Here is a 12,977-nt window from a genome sequence, read left to right as displayed (position 1 = left end):
TGTGCATTGGAAATGATTGTGACAGTTTGCAGGTTTTTTTGGAGAGTGCAGTGGGGGCAGGTCCCACATCTCTTCGACGTTCAGTTGGCTGGTGATTTTCTTGCAAGGCTGTGTGACGGGCCGTGACAGAGTGGCAGGTTCTCCTGAGTGAAGTGGATTTTCACAGCCTCCGTGGAGCCCAGCCAGAGAGGCTGCAGTTTGGCCCCTGAACGTCTGGCCAGGTGGAATGATAGGGCCCCATTCTTTCAGAAACAGAACTTAGGCTTTTTCCCACTTTGGTGGCATAGACCACAAAACAGGCGACACGCCTTTCGCTGCTTTGCTCCCCTTTCGTTTGAAGTAGGAAACAGCTCAGGCAAGGAGCCAGAAAAAGCAGAAATCTCCCTCTCTCTGGAGAGATTGTGTTGCTTTCCATAGAAGACAAAGACAAACAAACCTGCAATTACACAACAAAGTGTTACTCAACAACAATTACACATCAAACCAGCAAAGTGCCTGTGGCTGGCCCAGCCTGTGGGCATTCTTCCTCAAGGGGAATGGCACAACAAGTTTATCCTTCAGAGTATAGACCACAAACCCTACTGTCCTATTACCAATTTCATCTGCATGCACATCCTTGCTGAAAAATAGTAATTACCCAAACCTAGTGCAGAGTGCTGGTTTAAAGACGTAAAGGCAGTGTCTAAGACTCCCGATGACTGGGGATCCATGAATATTGACCACCTAGAGTCAATAGCCATTGTGAATATTTGATTACACCTGCAGAAAAAACATCCACTTTTTGTGGGTTTTCTCCTACAAAGTGTGATATTCCAAGTGTCGGATTTTTTGCTGGGTTCCCTTCTCAGAATCAAAATCCTGTATGATTCCTTTATTAAATAAGAATTAATTAAACTTAGTAATGAATGTCATGATTTTTTAAATTTGGATGAATGTGCTTATTTTGTTTATTAGTTTATATCACTTATATGTAAGGTGATTTTGAATATTTGTTTGCTTGCAGGTTAAAAGGGGATAAAAGGGATAAAAGGGCTTCTTTTGGGTTGATGAACTGTTGATGTTTAAGTTCTCACCCAATACATTCAACCCACCAGGAAAATTAGAATGTGAGGAACCACCTACTGCATGTAGATAAATAACTGATATCTTAATTAATGAGCATAATTAACTTACTAGTTTTATCCAAAGGCTGTTTACCTCTGTGTACTGAGATTGAATGAGTGCAGATGACAAGGTCATTTGTATGAGACCTTTCTTTAAACACTCAGCTGCTGATGTGTCCTTGCATTCAGCATGTGTACTGAGACACTGCCACCACAGTGACTTCTGTTTCTGTGCTCTTCGCTCTGGGAGCTGGGAAGGGAAGGAAGGAGCCTATTCTGGTGTTCTCAGCGGAACTAGCAGTGAAGCTGTCTTCGGTTGTGCTTCTGCAAAACAGATCTGTGGTCACCCCACCTAAGCCCATCTTTAACCACAGCAAGTCCTGAGAGGCACACCAGTCTTCAGAGCCTTTTCAATGAGCTGCACTTTATATCTTTTTATTATCTCCAGCAAAGATAACACTGCTGTCTCTTTTATATTAAATTAAGTATATATTTAATCTTCAATTAAAACTGTTCAGTTCAGTTACATAAGATGTTGCATTAATGTTAAAGTATAGACATTATTTTACATTTTTTGAGCAGCTATACTGTACTATATTGAATTGGTCCATTCAATTCAATGTAGTTTTTGCACCAAAAGGCCTTTACAGTATTATTGATTCCTGTTCTCTAAACAATTCCCACATATTTGTGCACCATTTCCTTCCTCTCTTTCGTTCACTCAAAAAAAGCATTCACTTTTCATCAGCCTTGTTCACCAACAGCTGGCAGTGTCAGTGAAGTTTCATGAAAGGAGACAAATCTTGTGCTGTTACTCACATTCCTGGTGACTCATGAATTCTTAAATCTGGATTTCGTCAAATTCACAAAGGATTTCATCAGATGAGTCATTTCCTTCGGTTTCATTTTCTCCTGACTGGGGCATGTGAAACTGGAGAAGGAACTTTTCTCCCCCCCCACCTCGGAAATCGTGACCACAGCTCTTGTGCAAAAGGGTTCCCAACTCTGGTACTCTTTGTTTTGGGGGGATTTTTCATTCCACCTCAGCTTTCTCGTACCGAGTCAAACTCTTAATTGACCTAATTGAATCAATTGAATTGACTAAATTAACTCTTTAACTCCTTCTAAGACGTTTTCAATCCCTAAATACTAGGAGCTTTCAAGCTGATTGGAGTATCTAAAAGTATCTTAATAACTTCAGCTTCAAAACTGAGAAAAATGATTAGGTGTAATTAAGGAAATCAGTGAGTTAAGTGACTGAGCTGGAAACCAGCAGATGGAGGACTCTTCCAGTCCTCTGGCTTCAGAGCTCTGGGTACTGTGTTAGGAAGTAGCTTCAATCTGGCAAAGACAAAAAGTTCCTGGAATGAAGAGAGAGAGCTCAGACCATAAAAATCCTCTCCGGGTCTCCTCTGGTGCCTGTATTTACACTGAGTGGGACAAAGTTCTACAGTGCCAGATCCTTAAGCTATCCCTTAGCTTCATATATCTTCATTGTGTATGTTTTCAGATGAAAAACAATTGTTCCATCTTTTATATTTTGTTTGTATGTAATTATACACCTATATAGTCACACACACAGCACACAAAAATTTTCCATGTTTATTGTGTCCAAAAGGGTCAGAAACCAGCAGGTTTTATAGGTCTTTTTAAACTTGAATCCTACCTCACTTAGAGCACTTTACAGTTACAGTACATTCCTCCACAGGCCTGGGTAGTGGGCTGTAGCTCACAGGGACTCCGATAGGTGCAGACCAGTGTATCTGGGGCCTTGCTCAGTGAATGCCCTGTCCAGCCAGTTTAGCCTCTTCCAGATTGGTGTCTGCAGAAGTGGCCAACATGCACGTTTGCCTTGTGTGTGCAGAAAAACGATCTTGTAATGTGCTGTCTATTCATACAAGACACAATACCGAAGTTGATTGTGGCTGTTTGTGGCATTTTCACTAGGCACCCCTAAAAGTTCTGAACAAGTTTTTTAATTGTAATACAATGTTTCATAGATGAGTTTAGTCCCTTTTGTAAAATGTGACCTCTTTTTATGTATTTAATGTGGATCTCACCCCATTTCTGTAGAGCAATTTACCATCTGAATAATTTTACATGCACAATGTACTCCTGTTGTCAATAAAGGGAGTTCAGCTATGAGAAAATAACAAATCCATCTGGTTTCACTAAGTAAAATTACGCGTAGCAAACAGGGCTTTGTGCCTTGAATGTAATAAATATAGTTCTAACAGTGCAGATAAAGATTAGTCTGCCTACACATTCAGCTGCTTGAAGATGAAACTGGTGTGATGCTCTATTTAGAGATTATTAGCTCTTAATCTCAAAACCACCTCAGTACAGCACAGCTATAGGATAAAAAGCAAACCTTTCAAAGATTACTGCACTTCTTGGATCTCAAAAGTTCTTTCACATATGGGCTAGAGTAAAAGGTGCAGATGGTTAATCTTGTCATTTTGTGCATCTCGTTAGGTGGCATGCTGGGTACTACAGACCTCACAGTGCCAAACGGCGCAGGCTCAAGCCCAGTGGGTAAGTCTTCGAGGAAGAATTAATTAGCTTTCTAGCAGTATGCAGTACAATTTGAAATCATTAGCTGGATTCATAAGGCTGCGACAGACATCAGTTAACCTTAAATGCCACTGAAACTTATCTTATGATAGTGGAAGGACATTAAGCTGCATGGAAGAGCTGGAAAATCATACAAATAAAATCACACTTCCTTCTGACATGGTGCAATAGGTGGCCTCAGTATCTGAAGCTAATCGTTACAGCATTGTTCTTGTTCTGCAGTGTATTTCCTCAGCGCACATGTATAAGCCCAGCTGATTAAGTCACAGAATATGATGTACTATGTAGTTGTATGTACAGAAACATTTGTTAAAGCTTTTCACACTGGAATGAAGATACTTTAAATATAATTTCTTGCATTTTGGCTAGCTCACTACATTTAAGGGTCTAAATGCTTAAAATTCTGAACTGTCTTTTTGGATAATAAATAATTATTGCTTCAGTCTCAAGCAGTCAGAGGTCTGCAGGCGAATGGAGCAGATTTTATGTCTATGGCCTGTGGCCTTTAGGAAGTAGAAGCAGAGGGCTTTGATGCAATGGCGTCATCTGGTTTGTACGGAAAGCCCTGGTGCAGAACTCAAGAGAAACTGATGTTTTTTTCATAGTCATGAGTCCATGGTAAATAAGCTTCAGAATGGGGGAAAAAAACAGTCAAGCATTCTACTCATCATATTTTAGATGGAACGTTTCTGCAAACGTTTATGCAGAGAATAACAACAAGTTAAAGCAGGACATCAGTTGTGAAAATAAGCCACTTTGGTTGTTATTCAGTAGAAGCGGTAGTGGTGATCCTGGTCGCTGTCAGTAGTGAGTGCTGCAGGTGTAACTGGTGCAGGTCAAGCTCCTATGTCAGGGGGTAGAGGTCATGCAGAGATGCTATGTGTGCCTCAGACATCGTCCCCGCGCCCTCTTCTCCTTTTCTCGCCCTATCTGTCGTGGTCACTTCTAAAACAGAAAGTACAAACCTATTCCATAAATACCACAACAAAAAAGAATGGAAGAGGAGGCTCACTTTCATATAGCAATGAGAGAAGGACAGACTTTCTCCGTGAAGCCCGGCTGGCTGCAGACCGTGGAGACGCGGGTAGCTGGGGAGAAGGCGAGGGCTCTCTGGAGGGAAGCGTGCAGCCGAATGGGTAACGAGAAGCGCTGTGGAGAAGGAAAACGGTGTCAGCTGTTAATTCCTCTCCAGCGCTGCGGCTGGGCTGCACACATTGCCAAAGCGCCAAGGAGACACCCAAGGTTATATGTCCAACTGTTCCTTCTTGACAGTAACAGATACCAGGGTTTTCTTTGTTCTGCGGCGGCCTGTTCCTGGAGATAAGGGCCCAACTGGTCAGATGAGCACTGCACCTGCAGCTCGCGGAATGCAAGCCTGCAGTTTAACACTGGGGGGCACGGAGGGGACCGGGCTGGCTCGTTGGGAACGTCAGGCCAGGAGACCTGGCGAAGGGCTGAGTCAGAAGCACTAGCACACCTCCAACTCACGTTCATGGAGTTCCAGATCTGGGCACTGAAGCTGTGTCACTGCACTCATAGGCCCTAAATAAGCTTTGCATTTAAAAAAATATAAAATGATATTAAACAAAAACTTTGCAGTCAGTGACCATGCTTGCTTAGAGACGGTTATCTGTTGCCGTTATTTGTAATGAAAAGAATATAAAGGGTTAACGAGGAAATGTTTCCCCGGTATGGACAGTTCTGAGCAGCTCTGCATTGTTTAACGATGAATGCAGCGTTTCCTTTAAGATTGCCTCCTCCCGGCCCTGCTCCCCAACCCTCTCCTTTTCTCCTCTAGACATTTCCTTCCCTCAGCTGACAGGTGCATCTGTTTGTCCGGTACCAGAACAGTCCTTTTATGGGCTGAGAGAGTCTGCAAGATGCCTAGCCCAGCAGAACTCTGAAACTATTCGGACCATGACATCCCTCTAAGTCCTTTGTACACAATGCCCGGGCAGCCTGTCATGGCCACTATGTGTCATGTGAAAGGCATTGGCAGGTGTCCTTTAACCCTGTGCTTGCCTGGTAGACCATTTAAGAAGGCCTTCCCGCTGTTATTGGCTGTGAGCTTCAACACTGGGGCAAAATCACAATTCTCACACAATAATGCACCAGGGTCTTTTGTTCTTCGGTCATTTTTCATCTCTTGTTGAGTCATAAAGCTTTCAAAGAGGTCTCTTTGAGTTCATAGGATTAATATTTTTTTATTGGTCTGTATGAGAAAATGCAACAAATGTAGCTGTAGTATAACACAAAAATATGCAGACTTGTACATCACCATATGTAAGGCTGTAAGCAATGAAAGACATCTGAAAGCAGGACATCAGTTTTTTTATTGTTTTAATTTACAGAAGCAATATTTACGGTCATTCAAGGCTTAAAATTATAGTAAAATTAGGAAACGTAATGTTAACTTTGAATCCACTGTTTCTTAACCTGATATGTGGTAGATGAGAAATAGTGATTTTGTTTTTTATTTAAATAGAATATATTAGGGATTTAATGTTCTGAAATATAATACAAATACTGAAACAAAAACAAAATGTGCATTTGTATGCATATGAGTTTCCAAAGTTCAGAAATATTAAGTAATCAAAGAGTGCCATTTTTACCAGGAAATTTGTTTCATTTGTATTTCAAATTAATTTTTAGGAAATGTCTTTTGAAACTGGCCCAGCAGAGCCTTGACAAGCTGCAGGGAAGTTACAAATCCCATTAAAAATGAATATAAAGCAGAGAGCATGTAAAAGATTTAGCAGGGCACACAGGCAGCATAACTGCACAAGAGGCACTTTCACAAACACAGAGAGAGAAGTAAAGAATGAACCTTTCACATTTCACATATTAGAGCTTCAATAAAGGAGAAAAAAGGCTGTATTGCTTTAGTGTGGAAAGAGATAAATGTGTAATTTCATGTCCACTCATTTTATGCTGTTTTTCTTATTTTAGGTAATGTTTTTAAGTTATTTCTTTAAACAGAGCACTATGAAAGAAAATAGCATTCTTTATTACATATTGGAGTGCTGCCTTTCTATACTGTACTTTTACAGATATCTTTGTGAAAATAATTTTATTTTCAAGGGCAGGTTGATATTTGAAGAGCAAAATGTTGTATCAGGTGAACAGAAATTAAAAGCTGTTGATCGTGTTTCTGTGGCAGTACAGTGAATTAAAACCTGAAAGGGGGACAAAATGAGTATAAAATTTAAACATGCTCCAGTCCGTTAAGTGCTTCCAGATAACACAGCCGTATCTGGCCTGTAAGTATAGAGAAGCTGTGACATGAAGAACATGCTTTGAGCTGCCAGAGTATCTTAGTTATACTTGTTTGCCCTCCTCTATCAAAACTAGGCCCTTTGAGGTTAAATCACAGTCAGCTCTGTAGACTTTCATCTTTTGCAGATCTGGAGTTCACAGGATATTTGTAAGATCAGAAAATCACATCTAGTAACGTATCCTCGTGCAGCCTGTTTTTTACAGGAGTAACTACCCGTCCGTTCTTATGTGTCTGCTGTTGACTGATGAAGGAGACAGAGGTGGGGCACACATTACACGCCACATTGTGCTGCTGAGTGAGTGCGCTGATCTCCGAGCTGTAGCAGCAGAAGCCTGTGGGGTATAGAGGGCAGTGTGCTTCCCACAGGCCCTGTCAGGGCACAGGCTTGTTTTCAGCGCGGAGCCTCTCCCCTTGGTGCCGTGGTGAGTAGGAGGAATGTTGGTGGGCTCAAGCCCCTGGCACACTGCGAGGGGTCTGCAGCTGTTGTTTGTTCCAGGTTCCAGCGTGGCAGCAGAGTCTTTCTGGAAAGGAACCTCTTCCATGTCAGTGCTCATGTCAGTTGGCCATTCCTCACATGCTTTCGAGTTTTTACACGTAACCATCGGGAAATGAGTGGCCTGTGGAACAGGCCGTCATGAATGTTCCTTGTGCCTTATTTTTAATGCCATGTCTTGATCTTGGCACAGTTTTTTTTTTTACGGAGGGCTTCCCAGACCTCAGAGGCGTAAACATATAGATGTTTGATCACCCTGAAACCTGAGGAATGGCAGTCGGGCTTGCTGTTGTAATCCTACCCTATCTCCTGAATAACAACTGGGGATTAAGATATCAGAAATTCCTCCTATTTTTTCTATTCTCTTTTTCTTTTTTTTTTGCCAATTTAGTTAACATTTTAGTCTTAATAACCTAATAACTTAAATTATAGAGAGACAATGACTCATATTTCAAAAAGAAACAAAAGAGTACTCCTTGTGTTTTGATTATTTCTGACATTGGGACATCAGAAACCTCCTAAATATTGCTAATACATTGCTGCCGATTTGAATTTTAGACAGAGACAATGTATTGCTTTTTTATCAAAAGAACACTGAACATGGTCCCACAATTTAGCTTTCAGTATTGCTTGTTAAACCTTCAGTGAAATCTGTATTGCTCTCTCTTGCTTAGTGCACTCTGAGTGACTTAGACACTGTAGTGTTACCCTGAGTTTCTTTTTTCGCTCAGTTAATAATACCTGACAAAGGTAAGCCTTTGGACCTGAGCACTGACATCCTTCGGTGGAGGACAGGTGTGGACTGAACTTGGACAAGCACTGGGAGGGGATGGATTAACACAGGGCTGCTTGGCCGCAAGAAGCTACCAGGGTATCCGCAGCACGCTTCAGTGGGATCGTTTCTCCCTGGGTGCTGATTTAGGACTGAAAGCACAATTTGCATATTTGCCTAGCTGACTTGGCACTGTCTGTCTTCATTCCTGCAGCTGAATCACAGAAGGCAGAATCATAGCTGAGACGTCCCAGACTCTGTCTAGTTGAAGAAATTGAAATGATTACAGTACACAGGAGGCTCAAAGAGCTCAAGAGTTCAGGCACTGGACGTTTTTATTCTTCTAGAGCTGGAAGGGCTATAATTTATGTTTTGCTTTTTCATATTGTACTTAGCTGTGGCACAAGACTATGCCTAAGATTTGGCCTTTCTGCAATTACAAACATGCTGCTGCTATGAAAGAGGGCAGAAGCATGCCAAATTCAAGTGCTGGTCACTACCCAAGACATTAAACTGAGGTTTAAAAGGCTTGATGTTTTCCCAGGTGCTATAGGATTTCTAAGAATTAGAAGAATTTTTAAGTATCCAGTCTCCTGTTTTGAAAAAAACACCGGTAAAGCCAGGATTTTTTTATTTTTTTATTTTTTTATTTTACGAGCGTGGTTTTCTTATTTTTGTATCTCTGGGGGCTTAATTTGTGGTCGAAAACTTAAATCGTGTTGTGGTAGATCCTAAATGAGGTCTGTGAGCTAAGACAATAAGGCTTGTGGAGACAAGAGAATATGGTTTGACACAGTCCAATGGCAAGTTACATCGGCCAAGAAGATCTCTTTCTCCTTCTGATTCAGATTCATTAAAAAAGCATTTAGCGCAGGAATATGAATGAAAGAATGTGTGCCTCAAAAAGAATATCGGTGTCATTCCAGTTATATAATAGGCCAGCATCCTGTGCAGATTCCCTCATTAATCTTTCATAGTCACGATCTTATTTGAACAACAATTACAAGTGCTGCTTCAATGATAAAAACAGACCATTTCATGTTGTCACCTCACACTAAAAGTCTAGAAAGGTCTACAAAATCGCACATGAGATTTGACTTAATTTGAAAGTTGCACTTTAAAGCTGTCACTGACATATTAGTTTTATTTTTTTAGGCTGCTCATAAAGTAAAACAAAACGTCACAGCCTTGGTGAAGCTATAGGATACAGATATACTACCTATCTAAATAGATGCTGCCAGTTCCTTTAATTATCATTACTGTTACAAGGAAATCTTCCTTTTAAATCTAAAGTAATGGGTTTTGTTTCTGAAAACCATAGATGGTGTTGTAGTTCATGCAGAAAATATTTCTCAGCCTCTCTTAATTCATATACTGCACATAAATGAGACTTGCTTTCTCATAGTGAGGTACTTTTAGGGTTTTCTCAAAATTGTGTTAATGGCAAACTCAAACCTTTCTTCTTGGCCTTATGAAGTTAGGTCTGAACAAGAAATACTGTACAAGGGGCAAAAATATGCCAAATTGTTTTATTTTAAGATGATTTTTAAAAATTGCCACTGAGATCAGTAAGAATTTGTAGAATTAAATAAAAGAGCCTGTTTAGGAGAACACATTGCATTTCTAAATCAGTATTGAGGTATTGAGGAGCTATGGTCCCAGGATTTTTGTCATATCAAATACAAATCTATATAATATGCTAATATCAGTCTCTTCTAGTGTCTGATATATATGCATAGCAATAAACAGGAGATTGGTGTTTTCATTTTGTAATGTCATTAAATTAGTTTTCTAATTCACAGTGGGGAGTGATAAATTAAAAGGATTTGGCAATTAACAGCGGAATCTCAATGATAAAATGACATATTCAGGTGATATGTCATATTTATACTGTTTTAAAATAGAAACTAGCTCTTGTGTTTTAAAACTACACCTGAGTATGTAACATGGGTTCAAATGGGTCTGCAATTATTGAGCACAATTTCTTTATAAAAATCCATCATTTTAAATGTCCTTTGTTCACCTTAATGCCTGTTTCAGAATCAGGACTAACACGACAGTGTCAATAACAGTAATTTGTTCAAAAAGGGATGAACAATAAACCATTCCATAAGAAATTTTTTAACTTTTATAGTTTTGTCAAGGATTTTCCCTAGAATTTGAATTGTTCATGAGCTGACAATTGTGGGGTAATATCTTGCTTTGAAAATCAACCGAAAGGAAATAATCACCAAGCCAGAGCTAATTGTTGAAGTCTAAGAGAAATAAAAATCCCTCTGGCACTAATTACTCCTGGTTGATAATGCAGTGAAATCAGGGCTTACTACACCATTTGCTCTGACTGATACACTGAATCAGGCCCTGTGTGTCCTTTCGCACAGCTGAGGACTGTGTGATTTTGTTTTTTATGAGAAAAGTTGTGTTGTCTGACCAGTGACAGCAAGGCCAGTGGCTCTCTTGATGTCTGGACGCGGTGTTCATAATGGAGCCTTGTGTGCAATTCTAATGTACCTGACAGAGCTGGAAGGAGGCTCTGGGTAGTGAAAGGGTTAAAGAGTTGAGGTGCACTGGCGGGACTGAACGCCTGGGTATTGTTCAGCTGCAGTGACTGATTGCCTGGTTTAATTCTGGAGGGCTGCCACACAATGACATCATGCTCCCCGATCATTATCAGAGCCCTGTTGGTGAGCCTCTTACAGTAATGTCAGGCTTTTAGCACCCACCCCTGCACACACACCTCCTCGTCTCCTTGGCTCGTCTCGTAGCACTGTTAACAGCACACCCTAGTACAAGTTCAACTCTAGAGATCTTTTACTTGTTATGTCTGAACCCAGGACATAACAGCAAGTTTTTGGGGCATCAAACTGCATCTGTCTTGAACTGCTACAGTAGATTTAGCTAGATGAAAGCATCATTTAAAAAGTGGAGAAAGGCCTTCTCCCTTTTTTGTCGCTTCTCCTGTTTGACTTGTCAAGTTACAGGGTTAAAAAGAAAAGATTGGTTACGATACGATCTTTCTGGGTCATTCCACTGAGCTAACATTTTCCATGTTTCTCAAAAGGAACTCCACTAAATATCGTTATGAATAGACTCTTATCAAAGGTGAACCGTAAAGGAATCTTGTGGGTGTCTTTGTGTGAGTTGCAGGGACAGTACTACCTAATGTTAAAGTGTTCCTTCAGATACCCAAATTTGCTGAGTAAGTTGCATGGAAACTTTTTGTAACTGATCCTTCATAATAACCAGCTATTGCCACTATGCACTATGACTGTAAGCGTGAAATTAGAAATAATGCAGTTGCACTGAGGGCCATGAGAAAGAGACATTACGATAACAGCTAAAAAAGTAAAAGAAAAAGTTAGACTTTTTCGACAGAGTTGAAGCCATCTGTTTTTTTCGTGATCCATGTGAACAACATAGGAAAGCGAAAGCAAGTGTTAGAACAGCAGCATGTTTTACAACGCACCTGCATTAGAGTAGTCTGTGGTCTGGTTTCTCCAAATGAGTACTGAGATGATTCACAAACTGTGACACACCAAATCATGGGCTGATGTCAATCGCTGACTGTAGAAAAAACATCTTAATGCACACTATCACAGAAATGGCGTGCAATACATTACAGTCATTACAATAATAAATCATGGAACATCAATATCCTCATTAGTGGCAGTACAATGTAGCTCTACCTGCTGTCAATTAAAGTTGAAGCAAAATTGACCTGTTCACTCCCAGAATCTTGAACTGTGTGAGTTATTTTTTATAACTGGACTGAACTATAATGGTAAAAAATATGAAGGACATTTTGCTAAAGACTGAGCAGATTTAATCCCAGATTCTATTGATCCTTTAGTCGTTATTTCCTCCCATCAAGCTAATAAGTCTTCCCTTCCCATTGTGACTGAAAAAAATGCTTGCTGTGCCAGTTCTCCTTTCTGTGTGAGACTAACAAGGGCATTGTGTCCAGGTAGGCAGAAACAATACATTTGAATGGGCTATGAAAACCTATGAAACATGCAGGGAGAAAAGATTAGGGGGTGCTTTATCCCGATGTGTTAAAACTCAAAGGGTGATAATTACGTTTTTTAAAACCAATCCCCATATTCCTAAACCCATGGAGAGTAAATCTATACTGTGTTTTTTTTGCTATAAAGGATCACTGGTCTCCACAGCCATTCAGAGGGTTTCACAGGAGCTGTCTGCAAGGTGGAATAAAAAGCTTTGTGCGTTAACAACATATATAGATTTTGCGTTTGGCAGTCAGGCAATGATTTTTTTTATTACTGCTTTTGCGTCTCGCAGCGTGTGACTGATTATAAAATTGGATGTAGTCCGTGCAGCCATTCTGTATTTGCTTTTGTCCCTGTTTCGTGTACAGAGTAGTGCGCTGTCTGGCTGGCATGGAGGAATGTCACAGAGCACAGACCCCTGAGTGGCTGTGCCATACTGTGTTGGGTTTACTGAGGAGGAGGGAAAGATGTTTTGAAGCCCAGCCGACTTGTGACAGGTCCTTCAGGAGACGGGAATATTTTCACTGTGCCTTTGGCAGCTGAAACAGTATTCCTTCTCCGTTCAAGGGCTGCTGCAGGAAATACTTGGCAGGGTGGGAGAAAAAGAACTGCACAAATTTAGTGCTGCATCTCCCAAGAATAACCGCAAGAAACAATAGCTTTTAACTTATACTCATGCTTCTTATTTTTGGATGCCTTACTTCTCTGAAAAAGTGAAGGAGAATGTGGAAACCTGTGAAAAAAAGGAACA

The 12,977-nt window shown here is 40.5% G+C and overlaps 1 protein-coding gene across 29 annotated transcripts in view; it reads left to right on the top strand.

The window, feature by feature from the left end:
* The window catches only part of mef2aa (myocyte enhancer factor 2aa), a 156,258-nt gene that overhangs the window by 130,074 nt on the left and 13,207 nt on the right, over positions 1-12,977 (top strand). For 23 of the 29 annotated variants that reach the window (XM_088641378.1, XM_088641383.1, XM_088641374.1 and 20 more), the window contains one exon: positions 3,579-3,638. The exons of the other annotated variants lie outside the window; for them this stretch is intronic. In XM_088641378.1, coding sequence (XP_088497504.1) covers positions 3,579-3,638 — 60 coding nt within the window. The remainder of the gene's footprint in view (positions 1-3,578; positions 3,639-12,977) is intronic. 29 annotated transcript variants of the gene reach the window in all.

The sequence above is a fragment of the Lepisosteus platostomus genome, chromosome 7 (assembly GCF_059453375.1).
Source record: "Lepisosteus platostomus isolate fLepPlt1 chromosome 7, fLepPlt1.hap1, whole genome shotgun sequence".
Lineage (NCBI taxonomy): Eukaryota > Metazoa > Chordata > Actinopteri > Semionotiformes > Lepisosteidae > Lepisosteus > Lepisosteus platostomus.
The sequence above is the reverse complement of the archived record's forward strand: the minus strand, read 5'-3'. Positions and strand labels throughout refer to the sequence as shown.